Consider the following 22,503-nt stretch of genomic DNA (forward strand, 5'->3'; position numbering starts at 1 on the left):
ATATATATGACGCATACACTATAGACATCTATAGTAGAAACTATAGAAATTTATACATAAAGATAAATGTATACATTTATGATAAGAGAAATATTAAATAATATTTTTATTTTTTACTGTACATTTATGAATTTATTTTTTCTTAAAATTAATTAATATTTTTATTTTTTTACTATATATATGTGTGAATTTTTTTTTAAATTTGTACGAATAATTTTTTATGTAATAAGAAAATATTCCCTATATAGAGTGTAAATTTATTTCCATTTTTTTTTTATAACTCATACTATTTTTATAAGTTTCTATAAATTTTTAAGAGATAAAATTATCATTGCTGAAAATAATAATATATGACCGTTTATTCGTATATATTCTAATTAAAAATAGAATATGAAATTTAACATTACAATTACAACTATTTAATCATTTTAACTACAATCAAGTAAAATTTGTTTTATTATATACAATTAATAATTTATTTAACAAAGTACTGATCAAAAATTGAAGTAGATATATACCATTTTTACATTTTATTAAATATATATATATAATTTTTCATAAATATTTATATTATTTTTAATATTTAAATGGTAATTATGTATAATACAGATTATAAGGTTTAAAATTTCTCTGATAATCCATTTTTATACCATATATAAATCGAAAATATGAGTTTAAATACACATTTCCTATTCTATACACATACACAAATTTTAATCAGAATAAGGATGATTTTAGTGATGTAAGTTATATCAATAACTCTTATAAAATTATAATTTTTATATAATATAGCTAGTATATTACTAGCTACATTTGAACATTGCACAAATAATACTAGATTTATATCAACAAAATGTAGTCTTGTCATATACGTAATCACGTGCGTAAGTCGTAATTTTTCATATCTTTTTCTTCAAGATAGAAATAAGATCATTTTAAACTTCAGTAGGGTCAGTAGGTTTGTCTTGTGTTCTTCGTCGTGCCAAATCAGACATGTCAACAGGACCAATATGAGGTGATCTTGGGCTACTAGACATTGCTCTATATGTGGCTGCTACTGCTCTCTAAAAAGATGTTATTAATTTGACTTATATATTTATTTATGTTATTAATTTGATTACTTTTAATGTACATCTATAGGGAATATTGTATACCTTTAGGCTGTGAGGATCCCTAGTACTGTCAGGTAATACTTTCTGTGGAAGGCGATGACGATTGGCAATCCATGGATATTTTAATATGGCAGCTGCAGTAGGCCTCCGATTAGGATCAACGTGTAACATTGCTTTAACGAGTTCTTTAGCCTCATTTGAAATTTGACACCATATTCCGTTTTCAACATCAATATAACCAGGCCCAATATGATCTAATATGTCTGTTGCACTATCACCTGGACTATTACGAAATGGTGTATATCTAAAATATATAAAAATATAATTTAGTACATAAATATTTACGTTCCTTAAGTTTTGTGTCTAGTCTAATTTACCCAGCTAACATAATGTATAGCAAAACGCCAAGTGACCAAATATCACATGCTGCATCATATCCTTGACGTTTCAATACTTCTGGCGCTACGAAATTCGCAGTATAACAGGGAGTCATTAATAAACCATTATCTGCTCGTAACTGTTTTGCGAAACCAAGATCGCATAAACAAAGTGTCGATGGATCAGCCCCCGGCTTTGAATACAATATATTAGATGGCTTTAAATCTCTGTGAACGACCTATTGATTACATAAGCCCATTAATCAATAAACATGATAAAATATAAAATGAAAAAGGTATTGCATAAATAGATAATTACTCCATTTTCATGAAGATAATTGACTACACGAGCTATTGTGTATATTACTTCAGCTGCTTCTTTTTCCGTAAGATTACGCCTCTGTAGTATTCGATCAAGTAATTCTCCACCGCGTAATAATTCTAGTACGAGATAAGCTTGTTTATCATCCTCGTGAACAGCTTTTAAAGTTACAATATGAGAATGTTTTCCATATCTCAGTAAAATTTCTATTTCTTCTGTCGGATCTCTGTTTGATTTTTCAATTACTTTCACAGCATACTCTGCTTTGGAAGCTTTATGAACAGCTAAATAAACAGTGCTGTAGCTTCCTCTACCAATCTCTTGTTTAAACTCGTATTCGTCAGTTACAGAAATGGGGCTCACGTAAGTCGGGAAAGTTGCACTAAGACTATAACAGTTTTTATATTCAGGAGTTTTTAAATGATCCTCAAGAAGGCATGGTGCAACAAAGCTAAATCCACGAAACAATTCGTGAGTATTAGCACTTGGTGGTACCCCAGGAGAATCTAAGATATAATAATTTTACTCATTTATAATATAAATTTAATTATGTAATATATTAATTATGTAATATGTAGTATTTATTATATACTACCTTTAGGCGTCTTACATGTAAATTCACTATCAAAATAAAATACATCATCATCTTGACTAACAGCTGGTTTAAAAGGCGGTTTTATTTCTTTCCTGTAAAGTGCATCCCAATCAATTGTTGCAAAAAACTCGTGATTTTTCATCTGTTCTATTCCACCTCAAATAAATAAAAAGAAGGAATGAATATAACATAATAACTATCTTCGTAATTTAAAAAAATGCTATAAGTGAATACCAGAGCCTAATCTATTTGCAGGATTTCTTTTAAACAATGCTCTCAAAAGCGCCTGTCCTTCCGGGGAAATGTTAAGTGGCATTCCGAGTTTTGCTTTTAATATTTGTGTCATTGTTTCTCTACGGTTTGCACCTTGAAATGGAAGCACTCCAGTCAACATTTCAAACTAAAAGTTAAAAATTTGTTTAAATAGCATTTAATGTATATATACCATTATACAACATATCATTTCTATGCAACTAACCATAAGAACACCAAAACTCCACCAATCTGCAGCAAATGAATGCCCTTTCCTATTTACAATTTCAGGTGCCATATATTCTATAGTACCACAAAATGAAAATGTTTTACAATCATCTACAGGCTGTTTACATAGACCAAAATCGGTTAAAGAAATATGACCTTCAGTATCAAGCAAAATACTGTTATAAATAAAATAAATATTAAAATTTATACAGTTTGTAATATTTGAATTATCGACAAATGATATGATACAAACTTTTCTGGTTTGAGATCCCTATAAATAATTCCAAGCTTATGTATGTGATCCAATGCAAGAGCAAGCTCAGCTAAATAAAATTTTACATCATCTTCAGTGAACATTACCTAGAACAATAATCATAATCATAATATAAAGTCATATAATCATAATTATAATATAAATCAAAACTATTACTACTGTAAACTATGTACCTCCTTAGCTAATCTTGAAAATAGATCACCACCTCTTAAAAAGTCCAAAATTAAATAGAGATTGCCTTCTGTTTGGAATGCATAATGTAACTGAACAATGAATGGATGCTCAACATCCACTAATATGTTTCTCTCCATTTTTGTCCTAATTTTGTCCCGAACTGAAATAATATTGCAATATTAAACAACTTTAAGAAAAAAAAAGAAAGGAAGAATTTTTAATAGGAAAGAATTGCTCTGAAAATTTTCTTTACGAAGTGTTTAATACAAAAACTGAAATATAGACTCTTAACATATTTTATACTTAAAAATCTTTGTATTTTATATTTAAGATCAATGTTTTTATTTAAAACCTTCAGAGCTATTCTTGTGTATTTAACATGTTAAGCACATTTCAATGTTGCCTTCTTTAACACCTTCATAGCATAAAGAGTTCCACTATCTTTTCCAACAACCTTCCTTACTAGGAATACCTAAATTAACATGGGAATTTTCATTAGTGAGGAAATTGCATTTAATTACATTTAGAATTGTATTTCATTTACTATGACATTTAATACCTTTCCAAAGGATCCTTGGCCCAGAACTTTGAGCAGTTCAAATTGAGATGGATCTGCTTTTTCATGCCCGTCCCTAACTACCTCACGGACTTCTATCTCATGTGTCTCGGAGCATCTATTCGAAGGTGGTTCAACCACATTTTTTTGAACTATCGTTATCGGATCCTCTTGAGAGTCTGATGAAAGGCTATCCTCATCTTCCTGAAGGATTAAATTATTTACAATACACGAGTTACAACTGTAACTGAACAATTAACAAACCACGATTGGAACGTTCTTTAACATCGATCGGTCTGTTCAGCAATTATAAAAATAATTACCTTTTCCATTACATCGGACCAAGGAACTGTCAAATTCGCCAACGGCATTATATTTGACGTTGTGTTATTATCTGTGAAATTGTAAATGTTCTCGTAAAATTTTCTCGCGTGTGCGGCCGTCATAAATTTAACATTTAGTTACGTTACAATGGCACAATATAAATCACTCCAAGGAACGTAATGCGCTACGGGAATTCGCGGTAAATTGACAGACGCATCTATGATATATACTTCGGTATTGACCACAGATAACACATTAAACTAAAGGCATTCAAAACCAGATCTCTGACGCGAACCGGAAGTGCCTGCTTCGTAGCTTTAAATAAAGCTAGGCGAAATGGCTGTTTTTCAACAAAATTTCACTATGCATCTATAAAAATATAGAGAAGCGCGTAAATATGTTCGAAATAATATACATACGTAGATATATCACCTGATATAAGTAAAATGTGAAATATTTTCAACGAGGCAGATACGGCGTTTAGTAAAACATTTAGCAAAACTTACTTGTTGATCTAATATTAAAAACCGATGTTCAATGTCCTTTATAACGATTATCCTTTTTTTACGTTTCTCTCTGCTGGCCTAAGAAGTCACCTTTATATGTATCTTATCGATTTGTCAACAAACAAGACAAAATAAACTAAGAAAATGTATTGGACAGATATAGATAATATATAATGTGATAACAATATATTAGAACAAACATTAAAAAAGAAGTACAATTGTTTTATATTAAATTAACTATCTTATTATATCAATGTAGTTCTATAAGTTTTATATCACATCACTTGATGATATACAAACAATCAATTTTTTTAATTTTCTTAATAAAAATTTTACTTCATTTCTTTTTTAGTATAGTATAGTGTATTGTAACAAGTCTTGCTTAGAAATGAACAAAGTATAAAACGGAGTATTTGTTCTATTTGATGTGAAACACGTTTACATAGAAAATATATTCCTGACATCCAACAAGTGGTAAGTACAACTTTATATATAAACATATATAAAATAATGTTTCTCATTTTTACATATAGATGTCGAATTGCAACGGAGTATATGTAATTCATGCATAGCTTGTGAATGATTCTTGTTTATAACGAACAGTTCAAAAATATTGATATAACAAGTTTTTGAAATTTTTTTGAATTGAACGAATTATACGCGTTTGTGATAAGAAACGTTGAAACAAGCGAAAGAAAAAAGAAAGAACTTGAAACGTTGGCAGTTGTCCTAACCTATTCTGAGATTTATGAAATAATATAATTGCTTAGCAATTTCTTCTCGTTAGGTAATAATTTTATGATAATATGTCAAGTAAATTATTAAATCGTCATTTGTATGTAATTGTATTTGACATGGAAAAAATTTCTCGCAGTATAAGTGACATAACCTCAACGAAGTGCCATTTATTTATATGAAGTTTTTTTATGTGTGTTATTTTGTTCAAGAAAAATAAAAATGCCATGCTGGTACTATGAGAAAAAAGAACTGCGAAATACACCATCCATCCAAGATGGAATTGATTACGAAACAGAATGCAGATATAGGAAAGAGGGTGCAAGATTTATTATTGACACAGGCACAAAAATGGATTTAGGATATAATACAATGGCAACTGGAGTTGTTTATTTTCATAGGTTTTACATGTTTCATTCGTTTAAAAATTTCCCAAGATATGTGAGTATTTAGTGATAAATATGAGATATCTTAACCTGAGAAAAATAAATCTCATACATTTTATAAACGTTACATAGGTGACTGCATGCTGTTGTTTATTACTAGCAGGCAAGGTAGAAGAGACACCCAAAAAATGTAAAGATATAATTAAGACTGCAAAGTCTTTGTTAACTGAACAAAAATTTATGACATTTGGAGAAGATCCAAAGGTAGATTAGTAATATATCTGTTTTTGAAATACTTATATATTTGTGAAATAATCTCGTAAATAAATGTAAAGCAATCTTTCTATTAATTCTTTTAGGAGGAAGTCATAACATTAGAAAGAATTTTGTTACAAACTATAAAGTTTGATTTGCAAGTTGAGCATCCATACAGTTACTTGTTAAAATATGCAAAATGCCTTAAAGGTATTAAAATTCTACATATTTAATAAATAATAAATAACAAAACGATATAATAAAAATATCAATGGTATATTGCAGGTGATAAAAATAAATTACAAAAAATGGTTCAAATGGCTTGGACATTTGTTAATGATAGGTATGTTGTCTGGTTAGTGAAAATATTTTTCTGGTGCAATAGTGCAGATTAATATTTAATATAGATTTTATCATCCACTATTATCCAACTTACATATTTTTGACTTGACTCTTTGATTTCACTTAATCACCTAATATTGATTGTTCGACTGATTTCGTTTTTTATTATTCTGCTTTTTGTATTACAGACGATTACTTTTAATCATTTGAATGTTGAAATACGATCGCGCTCGTCTGTTATTTTGCTAACAGTATGGAAAACGCGATCATTAACACTGAAATGGTTGAACTATCTTTCGCATTTAAATGGCTCCGACTGTTTTATCGGTTCTCTGACTTTTTTTAAAGTGATTGGTTGTAATCATTGATAAATAATGTACGCACACATATATACACACGTGTACGCAAATGTCAAAACATTCGACGTTATGACAATTTCAAAACTATGATATCTATCAATCTAAATTCCACAATACATTTTATTACTATTTTTAAAAAAATTTTACTAATCAATGTAATCTTTATTTTTTTAATTGTAGTTTATGTACAACACTGTCATTACAATGGGAACCAGAAATTATTGCTGTTGCCCTTATGTACTTGGCAGGAAAACTTAGCAAATTCGAAGTAGTAGATTGGAATGGAAGATTACCAAAACATTTACGTTGGTGGGATATGTTTGTTGAAGATATAACTATGGATCTTCTAGAAGGTTTTCTAAAAAGATTTTTAAAATATATCAATATAAATAAAAATATGTGATTATACATATATATATATATATATATATATACATATAATTTTTTATTTTTTCAGATATATGTCATCAAGTATTAGATTTGTATTCACAAGCAAATAATACAAAGCCACCAGATTCACCACCATTAACACCATCTAATGAGCCTTGCAGAGACAGAACTATAACAGCACCTCCCACAGAATCAGCATCTACAACGCCAAATGGTATCAACAACAACAAAAATATTTATTTTATTATAACAAATGCAAAAATATCTTATTGATGTCAAATTATAGTTACACCAGGAAAAACTATTAAAGTTGAGACAGCTGCAGTCTCCGCAAATGGATGCTTAACTACAGATGCCTCAGAAGCAATTAAACCAATGGATGTGCCAACACATTTCCCAACGTATCCAGCTAATTTTGCACCTAGTAATATCAATTATCCTCCAGCATTTCCTCCAGCAAATGTTTCTGTACCTCCACCTCCTGTAAATACAATGAATCACATTGTTCCGCCAATGCATCATATGGGTACTTCCGCTACCATCAGACCTGCACCACCAGCACCTACTACAACACCAGCACCATTTCAGCCATATCCTTATCCCACAAACGCGACATATTTTCCTCCAAATAATCCAGTACCTTCAGCACCTGCACCACGTACATATTACCCCCCACAACCTTAACACATACAAATTTATATCGAATATTTTTGTTTGCGTGTGTCATTATTAGATATTAAGTTAGCATTATTATAAAAATAATACTTAAAATCTTGTAAATATTGTAAATATGTAAGGTTCATAATTGACAATAGTATTTAATTATAAAGCTTTTGTATTATCAATATTCACTTATTTTAATTTCTAATTTAAATAAGAAAATACAAATATAAAACTTTTAAGGAAAAATTATCCAAAGTTTCACATGTAAAGATTGCCTTTATTGAAGAAGTCTTTTCCAGAGAATGTAACATTATGTAGTAATGTATAATTTGTTAATAATTTTAAAAGCGGTTCTGCAGATAATGAGTCTAGTACAAAACTATCTGTATATAAAATATATAAAACTGAAGGTAGTTCCATAATTTGAGAATATGACAATACTGAAACATAAATAAGTTTATTAATAGACTTATATCTTTGATATATTTTGTATCATTTGAATATATATATTAACCTCCTGCTGTTACTCCATATACAATATTTGGCTGCTCTAAATATGGTTCTTTCAACTTGCAAATATTCTCTCCACTTGCTGTAGTCAACATTCTTAAGAAAGATGGTACTTTTGGTATATTCTTGTTTTTATATTGTGATATATGACGACATGTTATGCAAATTGTATTTTTTGCACTTGATATAATATCACCCATCTAACGGATTTAATAAAATTAATGCAAGTTATTAATATTAAGTACTAGGTAATTTCAGGTAAATTTCCTTACTTTTTCTACAAGTTTGCCTGACAACTTTACATCAAAACGTGAAGACACAATACCTATGTAAAGCTCATCATTGATTTGATAAATTGTATATATTTTCTTCTGTTTTTCATCTTCCACAAAACATATTTCTCGTGAATTTGAGCACAAGCATTTTTTTGAAAAATCTATTATTAAAAACATTTAATAACATGCTCAAAATATTAATATCACCAACTAATTAAATAAATATATATTACCAATTAACATTTCACCCTCGATTACAATTAAAGTATCGATACTGGATGGTTTTTCTTTTAACCATCGTATAAAAAATTCGCTAAAATGTATATAAAAAATATAATATCTGAAATTCTTTGAATATACCTAGGTTAGGTTTAACGAAATATAACATACGGTTGATTAACTAAAGATTCAGTTTCTTTATTTTCATCTTCATCGTCCCAAAACGCTCGCGAAACTGGAAATACTACTTCACCAAAAAAACTTGCCATTTTGTAAATAAAATTAATAGAAATCACTGTAAAATATAGTCTCCCTTGTAGGACAATACTTTTATTACTACATGCGTCATACTAGATGATGACTTTGAAAAAAATTATGTAATTTATTTCTTCCCAAAACATTGTATTTCGGATGCAGTAAAAGATACAAAAAATACATACAATAATTCACGAAGGTATACAGTTAACTATCTACAATATTAATAAGTTTCAACATTTAGTGAGATCATCTTTAACACTTATACATATACCAAAACTATTTATACTACATATATATATATCTATTAAATACAAGTTTGCAGTATGATTGTAGCAATCATCTTTTATGATAATGCTATTAAAATTTCAAGATATTTTAGAAACACACATAATATACACATAAAAGTTTTTTTATGCCAAGTGTACAAATGCTTTTGTGAGTCATATCTTGTTTATTGAAACTTAATTTTATAAAAGATTGTACATTTCATTGCAAAAGAAATTATATAATTTTAATATTACAGCTATTAAAAAATTTTTTATTTGTCCGCTGTACATTCTCATATAAAAAGTATAAAAATTCTTATTTTAATGTCTTTATTATAGAAATATACTTTATATTATATAATATACTTTATATGTCAACAATATTTCTAAATTATGTCTAAAATATATATATATTTTTTTTGATAATCACACTCTATTCATTGTGTCAAAGATTTTAAAAAATGATGTGCTTAAATTTAGTAATAAATGTTATGATCATTTCTTTTGGTTTCATACTCCATTAATTTGGACCCTACATGTGTATGTGTGTGTGTACATAGACTCTATATAATCCTAATATGATTGAAATATTCTAGAAAATAATGAGCATTGCAATTCTTAAAGGTACAACTTTGTAACATATTTTGGTATCTAAAGGTACCTTTGCTAATATTTTATACATATTATACTTTAAAATATACGGTATAAGATCATGTACTTGACACGTGACGTGTACTGTTCCCAAGCTAAACCATATCGTATTTTGCACCGTTCATTATCTCTTATTGCTCTGTGCATCAATAATCCTGAGCACATAATTGCATAATAATAAGGCAAAATATCACATGCTAAACTTATACTCGATATTGACCACCATATTATTATATCACCCAAATAATTTGGATGTCTCACGTGACCCCATAATCCAGATACAATGAGCTTCTTACCACGGACAGTCGGTATAGTTTCTAAATCTATATAAATGTAAAAATAATATAAATATATATAATATAAATATATATAATAAAAGTAAATTTTGTAGTATTAATATTAATTTGATTATAAGATGACTTTATACTTACGCATTAATGATGGAGATAAAGGATTCCTTCTAAATTCATTCTTTTGTGAATTGCTAATTCTATATAACAAATATCCAATTATAAATGCAAGTAGAGGAAAGACGAATAGGTAAGTAAATTGTATTCTGAAATTGAAAAAACGTCCCAATAAAATAAAATTTCAATTATATAATGTACTATTAGTTTTTAGTTTTAATACTTACTTATGATACAGCATGTACTTTGTTGTAAGAGTTGGTAAAAATGGGTACATCATATAACCGGTGCATAACATGTAACCTGTCCCTTCGTACATTATTTCAAAAGTCGTCAGTATTGTAGATTCAAAAAAAAGCGCGTCTATTGCATAAATTATCTGCAGCAATGCACCTAATAAAACACCTATATTAAGATGCTCTAAACTATAAGTTTCCGTTTCTTCAATTGTTTTCATTACAATGGACAAGTTTATAAGAATCTGTAATTTGAATAAAATCATCAATATCTTATAATACACATTTCTATAAATAAACAAGTTTAAAAAAAAAATTATTACTATCGCTATCATAGAAGTCCGGAAGAGAGTTATTTTAAAATCCACAGGACCAATTCGTGGATTTATTTCCCTTCCTTGCCAAAAGTTATAAATCACACTGTTAGTAGATCCGTGTATGTTTAAATTAGCTACAGGTGCTCTGCCTCCTTTTACAAATAACAACAATGATAAAATTGTTCCAAGAATCCAACCACTGATTGAAAATTGTACAGAATTTTGTGTAATAAGATCAATGATTTCTAGTTCCTCATATATACATACAGCAAATATGATTACTGATAAAAGACCACATAAAAAACCTGAAAAAAGAAAATAATTTTAATCAAACACTTTATATTTAAATACAATAATTTAAATAATAACTATTACCATTTAAACGATATTGTATTCTTCCAATTCTAGTATGTGGTCCATCAATTTTTCGGCCAATTGGTAGAGTCGAAAAAATTATTACAAATAAAAAGAAACATAAATACGCGGTAAAAGATTTAAAATTTGTATATAATGTAATATCTGGTATCTTAGGATATCCAAATAAACATTCATCTTTTGTACACATTAATTGCGGTAGTATTACAATCATGGGTGATAAAATTATAAGAAAAAGAGTTCCAAGCCATCCACCCCATTCTTGTGGTTCACTAACCATGCTGATTTCCTTTTTTCGTTTTTCTAATACTTGTGGATTTGTATTTACATTTTCTTCATAATTTAACGTTTTTAACAAATCCTGAAATCAAATATTAATAAATATATATAAAACGTTCGTTATCTATATTAATAAATTATGTATAAAAATCTTACTTGATCTTTTTGTACTGAATGGCCTCTTTCTTTTACGTCAATGCCAAAATCATGCATTTGACCTTTCCTTTCTAAAGGAAGTGAGACAGCTCGATTAATATTTCTTGTTAACAAAACCATTTTATGGTCTGATTCAGGTTTTAGCGTACCAGATAACAGTCTTGTTGATCTACGCGTTGCTGTGCTTAATTCCTTCAATCGTGATTGAAGAGGCATTGATTCAACAGCATATTCATCATCATTTACATTTTTCTTATTGGTGACATCATTATCTATATATTATGTGTACAGAAGTATCAAATTACAAAATTATTGAGTAACATTGTCAAGAAAATAACTCAAGAAAATAGTCATATGCAGATTTATTATATTTACCTCCCGGTACTTCTATCCGTGGTAGAGTAATTTTTGCAAACTTTTGGTTCCTAGTTGATTGTTTACTGGCAGATGGAGATCTTCCAGCTGAACGTCTATGTGGAGATCTTTTGGTTGATGAATGTCTGGTAGGACTTTTTCTACCTCTACTACTAGCTCTTGTTGTACTTCGTGATGGTCTATTTATCTAAAATTTTGAGAAAATTATAATATTTAAAACGTAGAGAATATCATAAGCTTAACAAAAACAATACCTTAATATCAGTTGAATGAACATACTGTTCAATGCCTGTTTCAAATTGTACCTTATAACGTTCACCTCTCATACCCAATATTTTAACTTTATGATATCTATCAGTACTTGGATGTTTTACAAGCACTTCGTCTCCTTCTGAAAACTTCATTTTACACCTAAAAATTAATAATAGCTTTAAAATATCATTACGTTACATAACAGTTGAATGCATTAGATGTGTCATCAACTTTTAATTGTATTCTAATTACAATAAAATCACAATTATAATTATTTCCACAAAAGAAAAAACAGAAAAAATGAAAATGAATCAAATATTATATTATTGTTCACACTGCACAATGAATTAAATTATGTACAATAATTCGTACAATTGAAAACTACCGTACATGTGACGATTCATGAATTAAATTCTCACACATGAAAATATTAATCGATATAATTTTTCAACTTACACGTAGTTTTACTCAGATTACAGTAATATCTTCTAATGAGATTCCAGTTAGTTTAAAAATAAGAGAGCTTCTAATCGCAAGGTTATAATTAACGCCTTTTTTTTGCATCATAACAGCGAAGACGCGCACACGCTATAGCGTTCCAAGATGCATAAAATGCAGACCACGCTAAATAAATGCGTCCATTGCATTATGATCGATTTACAACAAAGCATGTTTTGCGATTTAAGTATGTTTCATAGAATGACCAATATAAATTTATATTTTTAAACAAATATATTTTTAAATTTTATATATATATATATATATGTAAAACGTAATATTTATTATATAGTATTTGCATCAATATCGGAACTTCAAAGAACTACATATAGTAATATATAGCGTTTTCATTTTGACTTTATTATCAATTTAATTTTAGTCATTAAATCTGTTGTTTCCTTGCAGCAATACATTACATTTTTGTCTTTTTTTCTTTTAAATCTCAAGCAATCGTGACATAACTATCGAAGATAGTAATAGAGTAAGATAGTAAGAATTATATAAAATATACATACAAATCAACTATCAGTGAGTACTTATTGTACATGTTTTAAACTGTACCGCGCTGGTGTTTAAATTTTCGCACCTTTTGTAACAATTTACATTTCATGCAGATTACGATAGTTGTCTCAACATGCTGAAAATATTTTCATTGATATCAATTCGCTAAACATATATGGGAATTACTTGCATCAACACGAAATTCAATGAAATAATCATGGACAAAAATATTCAAGAAGAACAAGCAAATCTAAAAGACGAACAACAATTTTTGGTTAGTTCACATTCATTTGATATTTCTCTGATGTTTAAAGAACGATTAACATCAATCATTCTATATATCCTGCGATTTATAGAACGTGAAAATGCTGCTGGAAATGACGTTAGGCAAATCTACATCCGCGTAATAATTTTTCAGATTTCCGTGGAGGATACCCTCGACACTGTCAAACGAAGTATCCATAAATTTATAACCGACGTTCCACAAGCGCTCGCAAATTCCGGATTAGATTTAGATTTGGAAAAATTGAATATAGAAAATGATCAAAAAATTCAGGATCCCATTTCTGATCAAACAAATAAGGGTATACGTATCTTTTTTTTTTTTTTAATTTACAACATTTCGTTAATCGACGTTTTTGACTTTTGCAGAAGAAAAAGAGAAAATTTCAGCCCTGAACATGAAGTGTGACCAATTGCAGAGTCAACTGCAGCTACAAATAAATAGAAACAAAAAGGCAGAGGAAGAAATAGAATATCTGAGAGAACAAGTGATTTGGCCATAATTTAATTTACAAAATATTCATTAGCATTCATTACGTTAATAGGCATGTTCATTATTTCTGTAGATATTGAATCAAAGTACGTACTGCGCGACTTTGGGAGCGGTCTTAGGAAATTTAACATGGCGTGCATCTCGATTTCCGGAAATCGTCGATGTCTGGCTTTCCGGGGTAAATACTTCTGCCTCTGGAACTCAACAGCACAGCTTCGCGTTAATTACTCTACTCTTACTATAGTTTCAGCACATGATCGGCGAATTTTTATCGATAACGGACGGAAGTTTCGTCGCATTCATAAACACTTATCGAAATGCTTTCCCCCCTACATGCAATGTTGAATATCAATTTATAATTGGATTGTTAGGCATTGTAACGAATATATCTGCAACACCAGAGGGACGTGAATTTTTGATCACCGATACGAACGGCAAAGCTTTCGTGCAGAAAATGGTGAAACTCATGCCCACGTTGCCACTTTCGCAAGGCTCTCTGTCCCTAAAGAGGTAACTCTCGTGAGTGACGGCTATATAATTGACAATTTTCCTAATCGCGTCAATGTCTGTCATAGATTGATGCTGATGATATTCTACAATGTCAGCATGAATAAAACCGGACTGCAGTATCTTTTCGAGTCGCGGGTAAGCGACGTGTTAGACTGTTATTTGAGGAACAACTCGTTACCGGATGAGACACAGTTCCTTTGTCTGCGCGTGCTGCAGTCGATGACATACGGTCTAATGAATCCCAAGTACATTCAAGACCTGACCAACACCCTACCGATCAGCAGAATAGAAAATATAGCGACATCGAACAAAAACGAAATGAGCGCAGTCGCGAAACAAGTGATAAAACAGTTGCGGGATTCGCATAAATTCATTCACATGAATTAAGCGCGTGACTGTCCGGAGCGTGACTATTCGACGAGCTCAAATTTTGTTAATGAGAATGGAATTTCTATTCGTTCATATTCCAGATTAACGGGAATTATTAAAATATTCGAACGAAGTGCAGCTTGCCTTCCCAGCCGAAGGACACGAATTTCATATTTTACGATTGCACCGCTATCACAATGACGAAATATCTTTAGCGTTCGTGACTCTGAGAACTGTCGAATATCGATTTGCCTTGTGCAGCTACAAAATAAAAGCAATTGTGCGGGATAACGTACGAAATAGTACGAAATCAATTATACGTACGGTCGTTATCGAATGCACAAATATTTTCCGAGCCAATTGAACCAATTATGCAAATGGTTTCACAATGATTGAACGCAAAATACTTTTTCTAATTTTCTTTTTAATTAGAGATTCATCGGAAGCATTTTATTTAATGCAAATAGTTAATACATAAGTGCAAATGGCACAAGGATGCGCTAGATGCGGTTGAGGAACATGTTACTCTAAATTTCATTGAACATTTGCGACCTTCAATGTCGAAGGTTGCGACAACACTGCAGTATCTCTATTACCGAGAGAAAACCCAGCGTTTTTCATTTGCAAAACCTCTGTTTAATTACATGAATATCTTAAATTGTAATTATCGAATCGTTATCGAAGCCTAGGTAAGTATGTAAGTATAGCTGTATTATTTACATTACTTTATAACAAATTGTTCAACTTCACGAAGAAAACAAATCCTTGTCAAATCAAATTCCCCTTGAACTCTCGAGAGGAACGTGAAAGGATAAGTGCGATTTCTAGCTTCAATTTTATAAAAAATTGAGAGCCCTAATATACATCCGGACTAAATGTCACGAAGAAGATTAACCACGAGTCATTACAGTGAAAAAACCCCAAGTTCAGTCATCGATTCCCGCGGCAAGTGGGAGGGGAAAAAAAAAGAAAAGAAAAAAGAAAAAAATCGTAGCATTAACAGAAATAGTAATTCGGGGAAATCAGTATGTCTCGTTACCCCGCGTCATAAAGGGACAGATGAAACGGAAGAAAGGAAGACAGAGGGAGGAAAGAGTGCAGATGTACAAGACGCATGCAATACCGACTATCGCATCGATAATCGTGCTGCGCAAACTCGTGGGGAGAGACCACGTGGGGGCGTGCGCTGAAGGAGATCGCGCTTGCGTGTCGCGGGTAGATCCGGCGCGTTCGGCATCCGCTGTGCCGAAGAGCGACGGGGGAGGGGGATATGCGTCGCGACATCTAGCGTCGCGTGAACGGGAGAGATCACGGCAGGCAGGCAGGCAGGACCTAGGAAAGGCGACGGCCGGGCGGTCGTTTTATTGATCCCGGGGCGCCGCGGCGCTACCCACCCGCGGCGGGATCGTCTGCGAGGAAATTCTTTCCAACAGGATTTTCCCATTCTCTGTCATCTAGTTCCGCTGTAAATTCATTTGCACCAACAGCAGCGACGAACGGTGGTTGTTCATTTTTCCACGCAGTTTCACGCTGGAACGCGGACGATCAAACGGAACGGACCGGGGGAGGCGGTACGTAGCAGGTTCCTGAAAAGTGGATCGAAATACCGTGGACTAGGTCGTGCGCGAGGTATAAGCTACATCCTCCTCGTCGTCGTCGTCGTCGTCGGCGGTTTCGAACGATCTGAAATTGGTGCCAGTGGTGGCGGTCGCGTCGACGTCTTCGCCGAATTCATCGTAACGAGGAACACCGGGGACGAGGGGCTGACCCGGTGACGTACGACCGTCGTCGTCTAATCGCACCGAATTATCCTTCGACGATCGTTTCTTCTAACGAGAGCAACGTCCGTTTCTTTTATCTTCAGAGCATTAACCGTACACTGCAGCACCGATGGACTGAGAGGAAGAGGAACCGGGAAAAAGGGAAGAGAGAAGGACGCGGCGAGAATCGTCCGGAAGAGGCTGTCACCGAGCAGCTACAGCTTCCAGGATTGTTCATAAAACGCTAATGGAGAGCTTATAATTGAAAAGGGGGCGCACCGGACCGCCCGAAGGAGGTGTCATCCGGCTGGTGATAGCTCTAATCTCGCATCGGTTCCTCGTACACCGGGGACGCGGGATCGCGGAGCCGTGGTTGTTTCAATTTCGTTCGAAGATAGTGACAACCGTACCTAGGGTAGGCGCCGCGGCGCCGAGATGGGCCCCGCTAGCAGCCGCGAACAGATTGGGGAGCAGATCGGTGACGATGATGGCCTGCAAATCAAGGCGAAACCAACGGCCAATAACATCGTGAGTCTCTCTTTCATCCTCTTGTCGTTTTACGTTCCTCTTCTCAGCATGTTCTGCCAATTTACACGCATAATCGTTCGTTTTCCTTTCGCTTCAAGTTTTCTTTGATTTTTGTAGGCTTTATTTTTGTGTGACTCAGTTTGTATTTGTACGGCGAGACAATAGAAGAATCACCGTAGAAGCTCGGACGTTCGAAACACGTGAAATGGGTGAGCCGAACGCTGTGATTTGCTACTCTATTTTCGTCATAAAACAGAAACGTGTTCGCGCATCTGCGTTGGAACTCCTTTCACGACGAAACGCACGGAACTGTTTAATTTAGGAAATAACCTTCGTATATTCCTACGAATACGATTCCCCTACAAAAGCGAGATTTAAAATTTCCTTGTTATTCTTTTACATAGGTTTTCCCTCTTCGTTGCTATCGTTTTCTTTCATCATTCCGTCACTGCGTTACGCGTGCAGTCGAATCGCATGGATGTCCGCTTTTGAAAGCCCATATATCGCGGCCGCTCTATAGAAGATCTTCATCTAACCGTAATATCTTGTGCATATTTGGAACATCAGGGCGTGCACACAGAACCTTTGTACCTATCGATAGGCCGGCAATAGCGCGTTTTGTGTCCGCGCGCGTGAGACATCGTGGATGACTGCGTGAACCTGGTAGCGGAAGGAAGACAGTCGGTTTTGCGTGGAACGAAGAGACAGCTAGCCGACTGACGGATAGGAACATAGAGGGAGAAATCGTAGAAACAAAGAGGGAGGCATCCAGCAAATCGAGACGATAGAACGTACAGAGAACAGTTGGCAAGGGAGATGGATATTTCATAGAGTGGGGAATCGGATGGACTCGACGACTACGATGCGATAAGTCAGCCGGTGGTTGAGCAGCGCGCATTTTCACATCGCTTGTTCCTCGTACCGCAGCTGGACGCTGTCCACTCAGGTGGCGCGAGACCCGCCATCTCTCTTTCTCTCCCTTTTTCTTTCTTTCTTTTTCATTCGCTTTCTCACTCGCCGAGAGGGTGTGTTCATCTTCATTCAAACAGGACAGGCATCCGTACCGCACGATGTCACCTAAAAACAAGGTATGTAACATTGATTCGTTTTTTTTTTTTTTTTTTTGATCTAGTGAATACGTGCAGGAATGCCTGCTCTTAATTACTTGTTTTGTACTTTGTTATTGTTACACTGTAGACACTGCCTCGCCGTTGTTAACACTGCATATCGGGAAAATAAATAAATTGATGCATGTAATTGATGTTCGATCGCGTTAAACGACAACTTCCAAATAATCAATTTTCAATGTAAACAACGTACCAGTACGTGGCCCAACAATTTATGAAAGGTCGAGGTAACATGAATCCATTGTTCCGTTTGGCTCAACGAAAATTCGATTCGAATGAATAGCGAAATGGCGCGGTCGTTAGATTGGTGAGAGTGTTCTCTGTGTGTGTACGGAACTTTAATTGATAGTTCTCACGGCACGCTGTATTTTCGGCGAACATCGTCGATCGCGATTACCGCGGTTTGCCAGAGAATTTTTAACCAAGTGACACGATCGAGTTAATCACGAAACATACGAGTGATTATTAGGATAATGCACGTTCGCAAATGGTCCAGTGATATATCGCTGGTAATATTAGAGACAGATTTCGCGTACGAAATTGTTACGTTCGGGTAGTGTCAGTAGACATTATTATTTTCTTTTTATTGTATTCTTTTGACGTGAATCGTATCACGTGCCAGTTTACAATAGATCGGTGTCGAGCCATGGATTAAATTGTATTTTATTACGTGCGAACATCTTATCTTTTGAGTGTTTGTTGAATTCGTTATCGTCCTCTATCGATGTCAAGTATTTCCCTTATCCTCGAGTTATTCGGCCCCAAGACTGTTATGTCGTAAGTAGAAATACGTGTCCATGAATTCGATTACTTCTACCGAAGGCTCTCATTTAAACCTACACAGAATATATAAAGTATATAAAGTATTTGAACGCTTGTTATTAAAGTCTTTTATGTATATATTACGTACATTGTGTTTTATGTACATATTACGTACATACGAAATCTTTTTGAAACTTCATTAGTATTGTAATAACATACGATTAGCATAATTCGAGACGAAATGTATAAGTTATACATACATATCGCAAAAGTCAGAACTATTTCAATAGTTAATTGTTAAGGCGAACGATATATATTATTTATGACATGGATATGTTCTAGACTTAGCATATCAAATTAGGAATTTTTTACATTCTTTTTACATTTTTCCCTCTCATGTAGAACAATTTCTATATCATAATTTACGTACTCGAAAGTATTGTGCAGGCAACGAGATGATTTACAGAAATCCTGATGAAATCTCGTCAGTCCATGCGAATCATTCTTATGAACGAAAAATCCTGGAAACCTCCCCCTTACTTTCTGCCATGCTCGCCACTTCACGATTCTTCAGAGTCCTTTGGGAGGCCAGATGAAGATGATCGCCCTATATAAGAGCACTCTGAGATTACAGTTTAGTGACTAGCAATCCGGGCGATTAAATTGAAGTTCAATAGTTCAAGTACGGTAATCGGCAATCAAGTTCAAGTTCAGTTGTCTGCAGAAATACGGTCGAAAAATGTCAGACGGCGCGATCGTTAAGCAGTAAAGATACGATATCTGATCGTGCAATCAGTTCGACTCTACGAGTCGACTAATTGGCACCTTTTGGCAATGAATTTTATGTCAGAAATATTTCTGACACTCAAACGGTTAATAAACTTCGCTCTTTAAACGAGACCTTTGGAATAAGGACTGTGCCTCGTTGTATATGTTGTATCTCACTACAATACTAATGAAGTTTTAAAAACTCTTGTATAACACGATACATTCATAAAAGTCATCTATAGTAAGCTTCACGAGTCAGTGTAATCGACGAAAACAAATTGAACTCGATAATCGATAAACGAATTTCTCTCACCTTTGTTACTAACGAGATCGATGAACCTTTACGATCATCGCGGAATGAATTTTACGATCATACGTAGACGGAGCAAATAGACGTAATCGTTGCGATTACGAACAGAAACGAATTTTCCTAATTCCCTCGAACCAATTAAGTACGATCAGGTACGATTAGGTGGAATCACATTGTTCGTAATATCGACGATTTATCAACGATTCTTTTTTTTCTAAACCTGGTAGTTCTACCACGTTTTAATCTCTTCAATCAATTTTTCCAACGACTGTTTATCACGGCGTAATAAATGCACACGGATAAAACGAGGAAAGGAAAATATCAATTCAATAAGGTTATGATAATTTAAAACGCATACTCAGACAACGTGATTCATCGAAGCAGGAGGAACGACGACGTCGTTCTTCCTTTCTCGATTATTATGTACACGCGTTTATCACGACTCCTGGTATCTCGCGGTCCTAAGCAAACTAGGACAACGAAGAAGAGACTGACGATGTCGTAAACAATGGCCTGTTGCAAATCGAAAAAATATCGTGATGTACATAGTTCTCATTTATGGTTTCTGAGTCATCTCAGTCCAGTTGGTGCCGCTAACGTTTCCAAGAAAACGAGGACCACATGTTCCGATGATTATTACAAATTATTGATCTTGTTTGCGTTTCTGCACGCTCTGCGATGTTTTTCGTCGAAAATCCAACAGTTGTTCGAAACCATTGGTTCGTGGTTACTTCGAACTAGAATATTACTTTAGATCCGATCTTATTGTTAGACAAGGAAATTAATCGGGTGTGACAAGCTATTCATATGATATTTCATTTCAGTAAGCAGGATGAATTCTGTCGTTGTATTCATCGAATGCCACAAACTGACGCTTTCCTCTGCAGCATATTGTGTCGTTACTTTTGTCTGCCAGCTTTTCCGCGGAGATCAGAAGCAGATGATGTTTTCATGTGTCGTGCCTTCAACACTAATTGTCGCTGGTTATTATCTAATTAATTCATAAATGTGCTCGCGAGTAGAGACGAGCAGAGAGAATACCCAGTGGAATGCAGTATGTTGTGGCAGTAACTCTCGCGTGATCGTCATTGCATACCAGTGGTACCATTCTCCTCCCGTCTACCTATCTCTTTTATCGGTACTGATTCTTCGAGTGTTTCCACCACTGTTACACATCGACTCGAGATCATCTTCAGAATGTTTACTTGGTACCCTCCTGCCTCATCGCCCCGCCTCCTTTCGCCAGCTCTCCCGTCTGTGCTCGCTATAATTCGATCGTTTGGTGATTTTCGTGAAGACGGCCATCATTAGATGGCAATTGATTAAACCGAGATTGTCGATAATCTTGGCGTTACGGCCATATATTTCGGTAACCTCCGTCGCGTGCAAGATTAATTTCATTCCAGTGTAAGCATCGACTTAGATTATTAGTGCGCGCGTCACGCTACCCGCTACAACATGATATACATTTTACGATGCACGATGTTTCCCGTATGACTACAGTAGTGCTTCGCTAACTGGCCACGTGTTGGGACCGTATCTGGCCAGTTACCGAGGGAGGTATATTTTTACGGAATCTCGAGTATTTCTCTTCCCCGTTTGAGTGCGAAGTATTTTTGATGTTCAACAGATGTTCGGAGCAAAGAGTAGAGTTTGAAAAAAATCGGACATATTGTTCAAGTAATTTCTTTCACGCGGTACACCATTTTAAATGAAACCACATTGATCATACTTTTCACGAACCAAATAAACTGTTGCAAGTTTAGTTTGGTATAATAATACACAAAAACGAGAGGAGAGTTTACGGATCAGTAACTTGTAACTTGTCGATTCGTTGATATTATTACTTGGTATCATTATGCAAGAGACATCAGAGTCGCGAAATCAGAGAATAACTATAGCCAGTTAACAGAGCGAAACTCTGGTCAGTTAACGCGACACTACTGTACTACTGTATTACTCGACTTGCGACCGTGAATATAATTTCTCGAGGCTACCCGATAGCAACACATCACCAGGAACTGTCACTTTCTTTCTGAAGTACGAGATCGTTGCCAGCAAATATTTGTTTAGTGAGGTAACGTTTCGAAACAGCTAAAGCTCTAAAAATTGCATAAACCTCGGATGACGAGGTGGGCACGTCTCCCTGTCCTGTGATATTAAAAAAAA

General features: G+C 33.7%; 6 protein-coding genes and 1 long non-coding RNA gene across 17 annotated transcripts in view; 3 read left to right on the plus strand and 4 right to left on the minus strand.

Annotated features, from left to right (window-relative positions):
• Positions 1 to 756: 756 nt before the first annotated feature.
• On the minus strand, positions 757 to 6,929 carry LOC122527493 (ribosomal protein S6 kinase 2 beta). Of its 4 annotated transcripts, none has more exons than XM_043651736.1 (13): positions 6,533 to 6,929; positions 4,214 to 4,284; positions 3,894 to 4,094; positions 3,725 to 3,806; positions 3,334 to 3,494; positions 3,140 to 3,246; positions 2,885 to 3,062; positions 2,641 to 2,806; positions 2,407 to 2,562; positions 1,809 to 2,317; positions 1,490 to 1,728; positions 1,155 to 1,416; positions 757 to 1,064 (listed from the first exon to the last, which is right to left on the minus strand). In XM_043651736.1, exons 2-13 carry the CDS (start codon positions 4,259 to 4,261, stop codon positions 936 to 938), a joined length of 2,238 nt encoding a protein of 745 aa, XP_043507671.1. In that variant the 5' UTR covers positions 4,262 to 4,284; positions 6,533 to 6,929; the 3' UTR covers positions 757 to 935. The 4 variants fall into 4 exon arrangements, with proteins under 4 accessions (XP_043507671.1, XP_043507672.1, XP_043507670.1 ...); XM_043651737.1 differs by lacking the exon at positions 6,533 to 6,929 and adding an exon at positions 4,721 to 4,881; XM_043651735.1 differs by lacking the exon at positions 6,533 to 6,929 and having other exon boundaries at positions 2,422 to 2,562; positions 4,214 to 4,538.
• Positions 5,050 to 8,594, plus strand: LOC122527499 (cyclin-K). 2 transcript variants are annotated; one of them, XM_043651748.1, is made up of 9 exons: positions 5,061 to 5,194; positions 5,254 to 5,507; positions 5,668 to 5,896; positions 5,974 to 6,105; positions 6,201 to 6,306; positions 6,382 to 6,439; positions 6,978 to 7,150; positions 7,255 to 7,401; positions 7,474 to 8,594. In XM_043651748.1, exons 3-9 carry the CDS (start codon positions 5,678 to 5,680, stop codon positions 7,869 to 7,871), a joined length of 1,233 nt encoding a protein of 410 aa, XP_043507683.1. In that variant the 5' UTR covers positions 5,061 to 5,194; positions 5,254 to 5,507; positions 5,668 to 5,677; the 3' UTR covers positions 7,872 to 8,594. The 2 variants fall into 2 exon arrangements, with proteins under 2 accessions (XP_043507684.1, XP_043507683.1); XM_043651749.1 differs by lacking the exon at positions 5,254 to 5,507 and having other exon boundaries at positions 5,050 to 5,194.
• LOC122527501 (proteasome assembly chaperone 1) lies at positions 8,107 to 9,390 on the minus strand. Its single transcript, XM_043651751.1, has 5 exons — positions 9,026 to 9,390; positions 8,869 to 8,948; positions 8,633 to 8,796; positions 8,365 to 8,560; positions 8,107 to 8,290 (listed from the first exon to the last, which is right to left on the minus strand). The coding sequence occupies exons 1-5, from the start codon at positions 9,121 to 9,123 to the stop codon at positions 8,109 to 8,111; spliced, it is 720 nt and encodes a 239-aa protein (XP_043507686.1). The 5' UTR covers positions 9,124 to 9,390; the 3' UTR covers positions 8,107 to 8,108.
• A 351-nt stretch (positions 9,391 to 9,741) lies between these two features.
• LOC122527487 (delta(14)-sterol reductase TM7SF2) lies at positions 9,742 to 13,045 on the minus strand. 3 transcript variants are annotated; one of them, XM_043651728.1, is made up of 10 exons: positions 12,799 to 12,885; positions 12,429 to 12,585; positions 12,175 to 12,361; positions 11,949 to 12,071; positions 11,800 to 11,870; positions 11,365 to 11,725; positions 10,996 to 11,294; positions 10,664 to 10,917; positions 10,461 to 10,585; positions 9,742 to 10,352 (listed from the first exon to the last, which is right to left on the minus strand). In XM_043651728.1, exons 1-10 carry the CDS (start codon positions 12,828 to 12,830, stop codon positions 10,069 to 10,071), a joined length of 1,893 nt encoding a protein of 630 aa, XP_043507663.1. In that variant the 5' UTR covers positions 12,831 to 12,885; the 3' UTR covers positions 9,742 to 10,068. The 3 variants fall into 3 exon arrangements, with proteins under 3 accessions (XP_043507663.1, XP_043507661.1, XP_043507662.1); XM_043651726.1 differs by having other exon boundaries at positions 11,800 to 12,071; XM_043651727.1 differs by having other exon boundaries at positions 9,743 to 10,352; positions 11,800 to 12,071; positions 12,883 to 13,045.
• Positions 13,046 to 13,340: 295 nt separating this feature from the next.
• Positions 13,341 to 15,435, plus strand: LOC122527505 (heat shock factor 2-binding protein-like). The gene is made up of 7 exons (XM_043651755.1): positions 13,341 to 13,452; positions 13,539 to 13,699; positions 13,844 to 14,009; positions 14,077 to 14,195; positions 14,274 to 14,378; positions 14,445 to 14,710; positions 14,776 to 15,435. Exons 2-7 carry the CDS (start codon positions 13,601 to 13,603, stop codon positions 15,095 to 15,097), a joined length of 1,077 nt encoding a protein of 358 aa, XP_043507690.1. The 5' UTR covers positions 13,341 to 13,452; positions 13,539 to 13,600; the 3' UTR covers positions 15,098 to 15,435.
• Positions 15,436 to 15,507: 72 nt separating this feature from the next.
• Positions 15,508 to 21,142, minus strand: LOC122527479. The gene is made up of 2 exons (XR_006306351.1): positions 20,693 to 21,142; positions 15,508 to 19,330 (listed from the first exon to the last, which is right to left on the minus strand). It is a non-coding gene; the product is annotated as an uncharacterized LOC122527479 (long non-coding RNA).
• LOC122527478 (monocarboxylate transporter 3) overlaps positions 16,397 to 22,503 on the plus strand; it is a 13,306-nt gene continuing 7,199 nt past the window's right edge. Inside the window, exons 1-2 of one of the 5 annotated variants that reach the window (XM_043651702.1) lie at positions 16,398 to 16,650; positions 16,944 to 17,367. In XM_043651702.1, the coding sequence (XP_043507637.1) occupies positions 17,275 to 17,367 (93 nt within the window). In that variant the 5' untranslated portion in view covers positions 16,398 to 16,650; positions 16,944 to 17,274. Of the gene's footprint in view, positions 17,368 to 17,484; positions 18,456 to 22,486 lie in introns of those variants that run through there. The other 4 variants (XM_043651707.1, XM_043651703.1, XM_043651701.1 and 1 more) reach the window with 4 other exon arrangements.

Source organism: Frieseomelitta varia, unplaced genomic scaffold (genome assembly GCF_011392965.1).
Source record: "Frieseomelitta varia isolate USP_RPSP 00005682 unplaced genomic scaffold, Fvar_1.2 scaffold_221, whole genome shotgun sequence".
Classification (NCBI taxonomy): domain Eukaryota; kingdom Metazoa; phylum Arthropoda; class Insecta; order Hymenoptera; family Apidae; genus Frieseomelitta; species Frieseomelitta varia.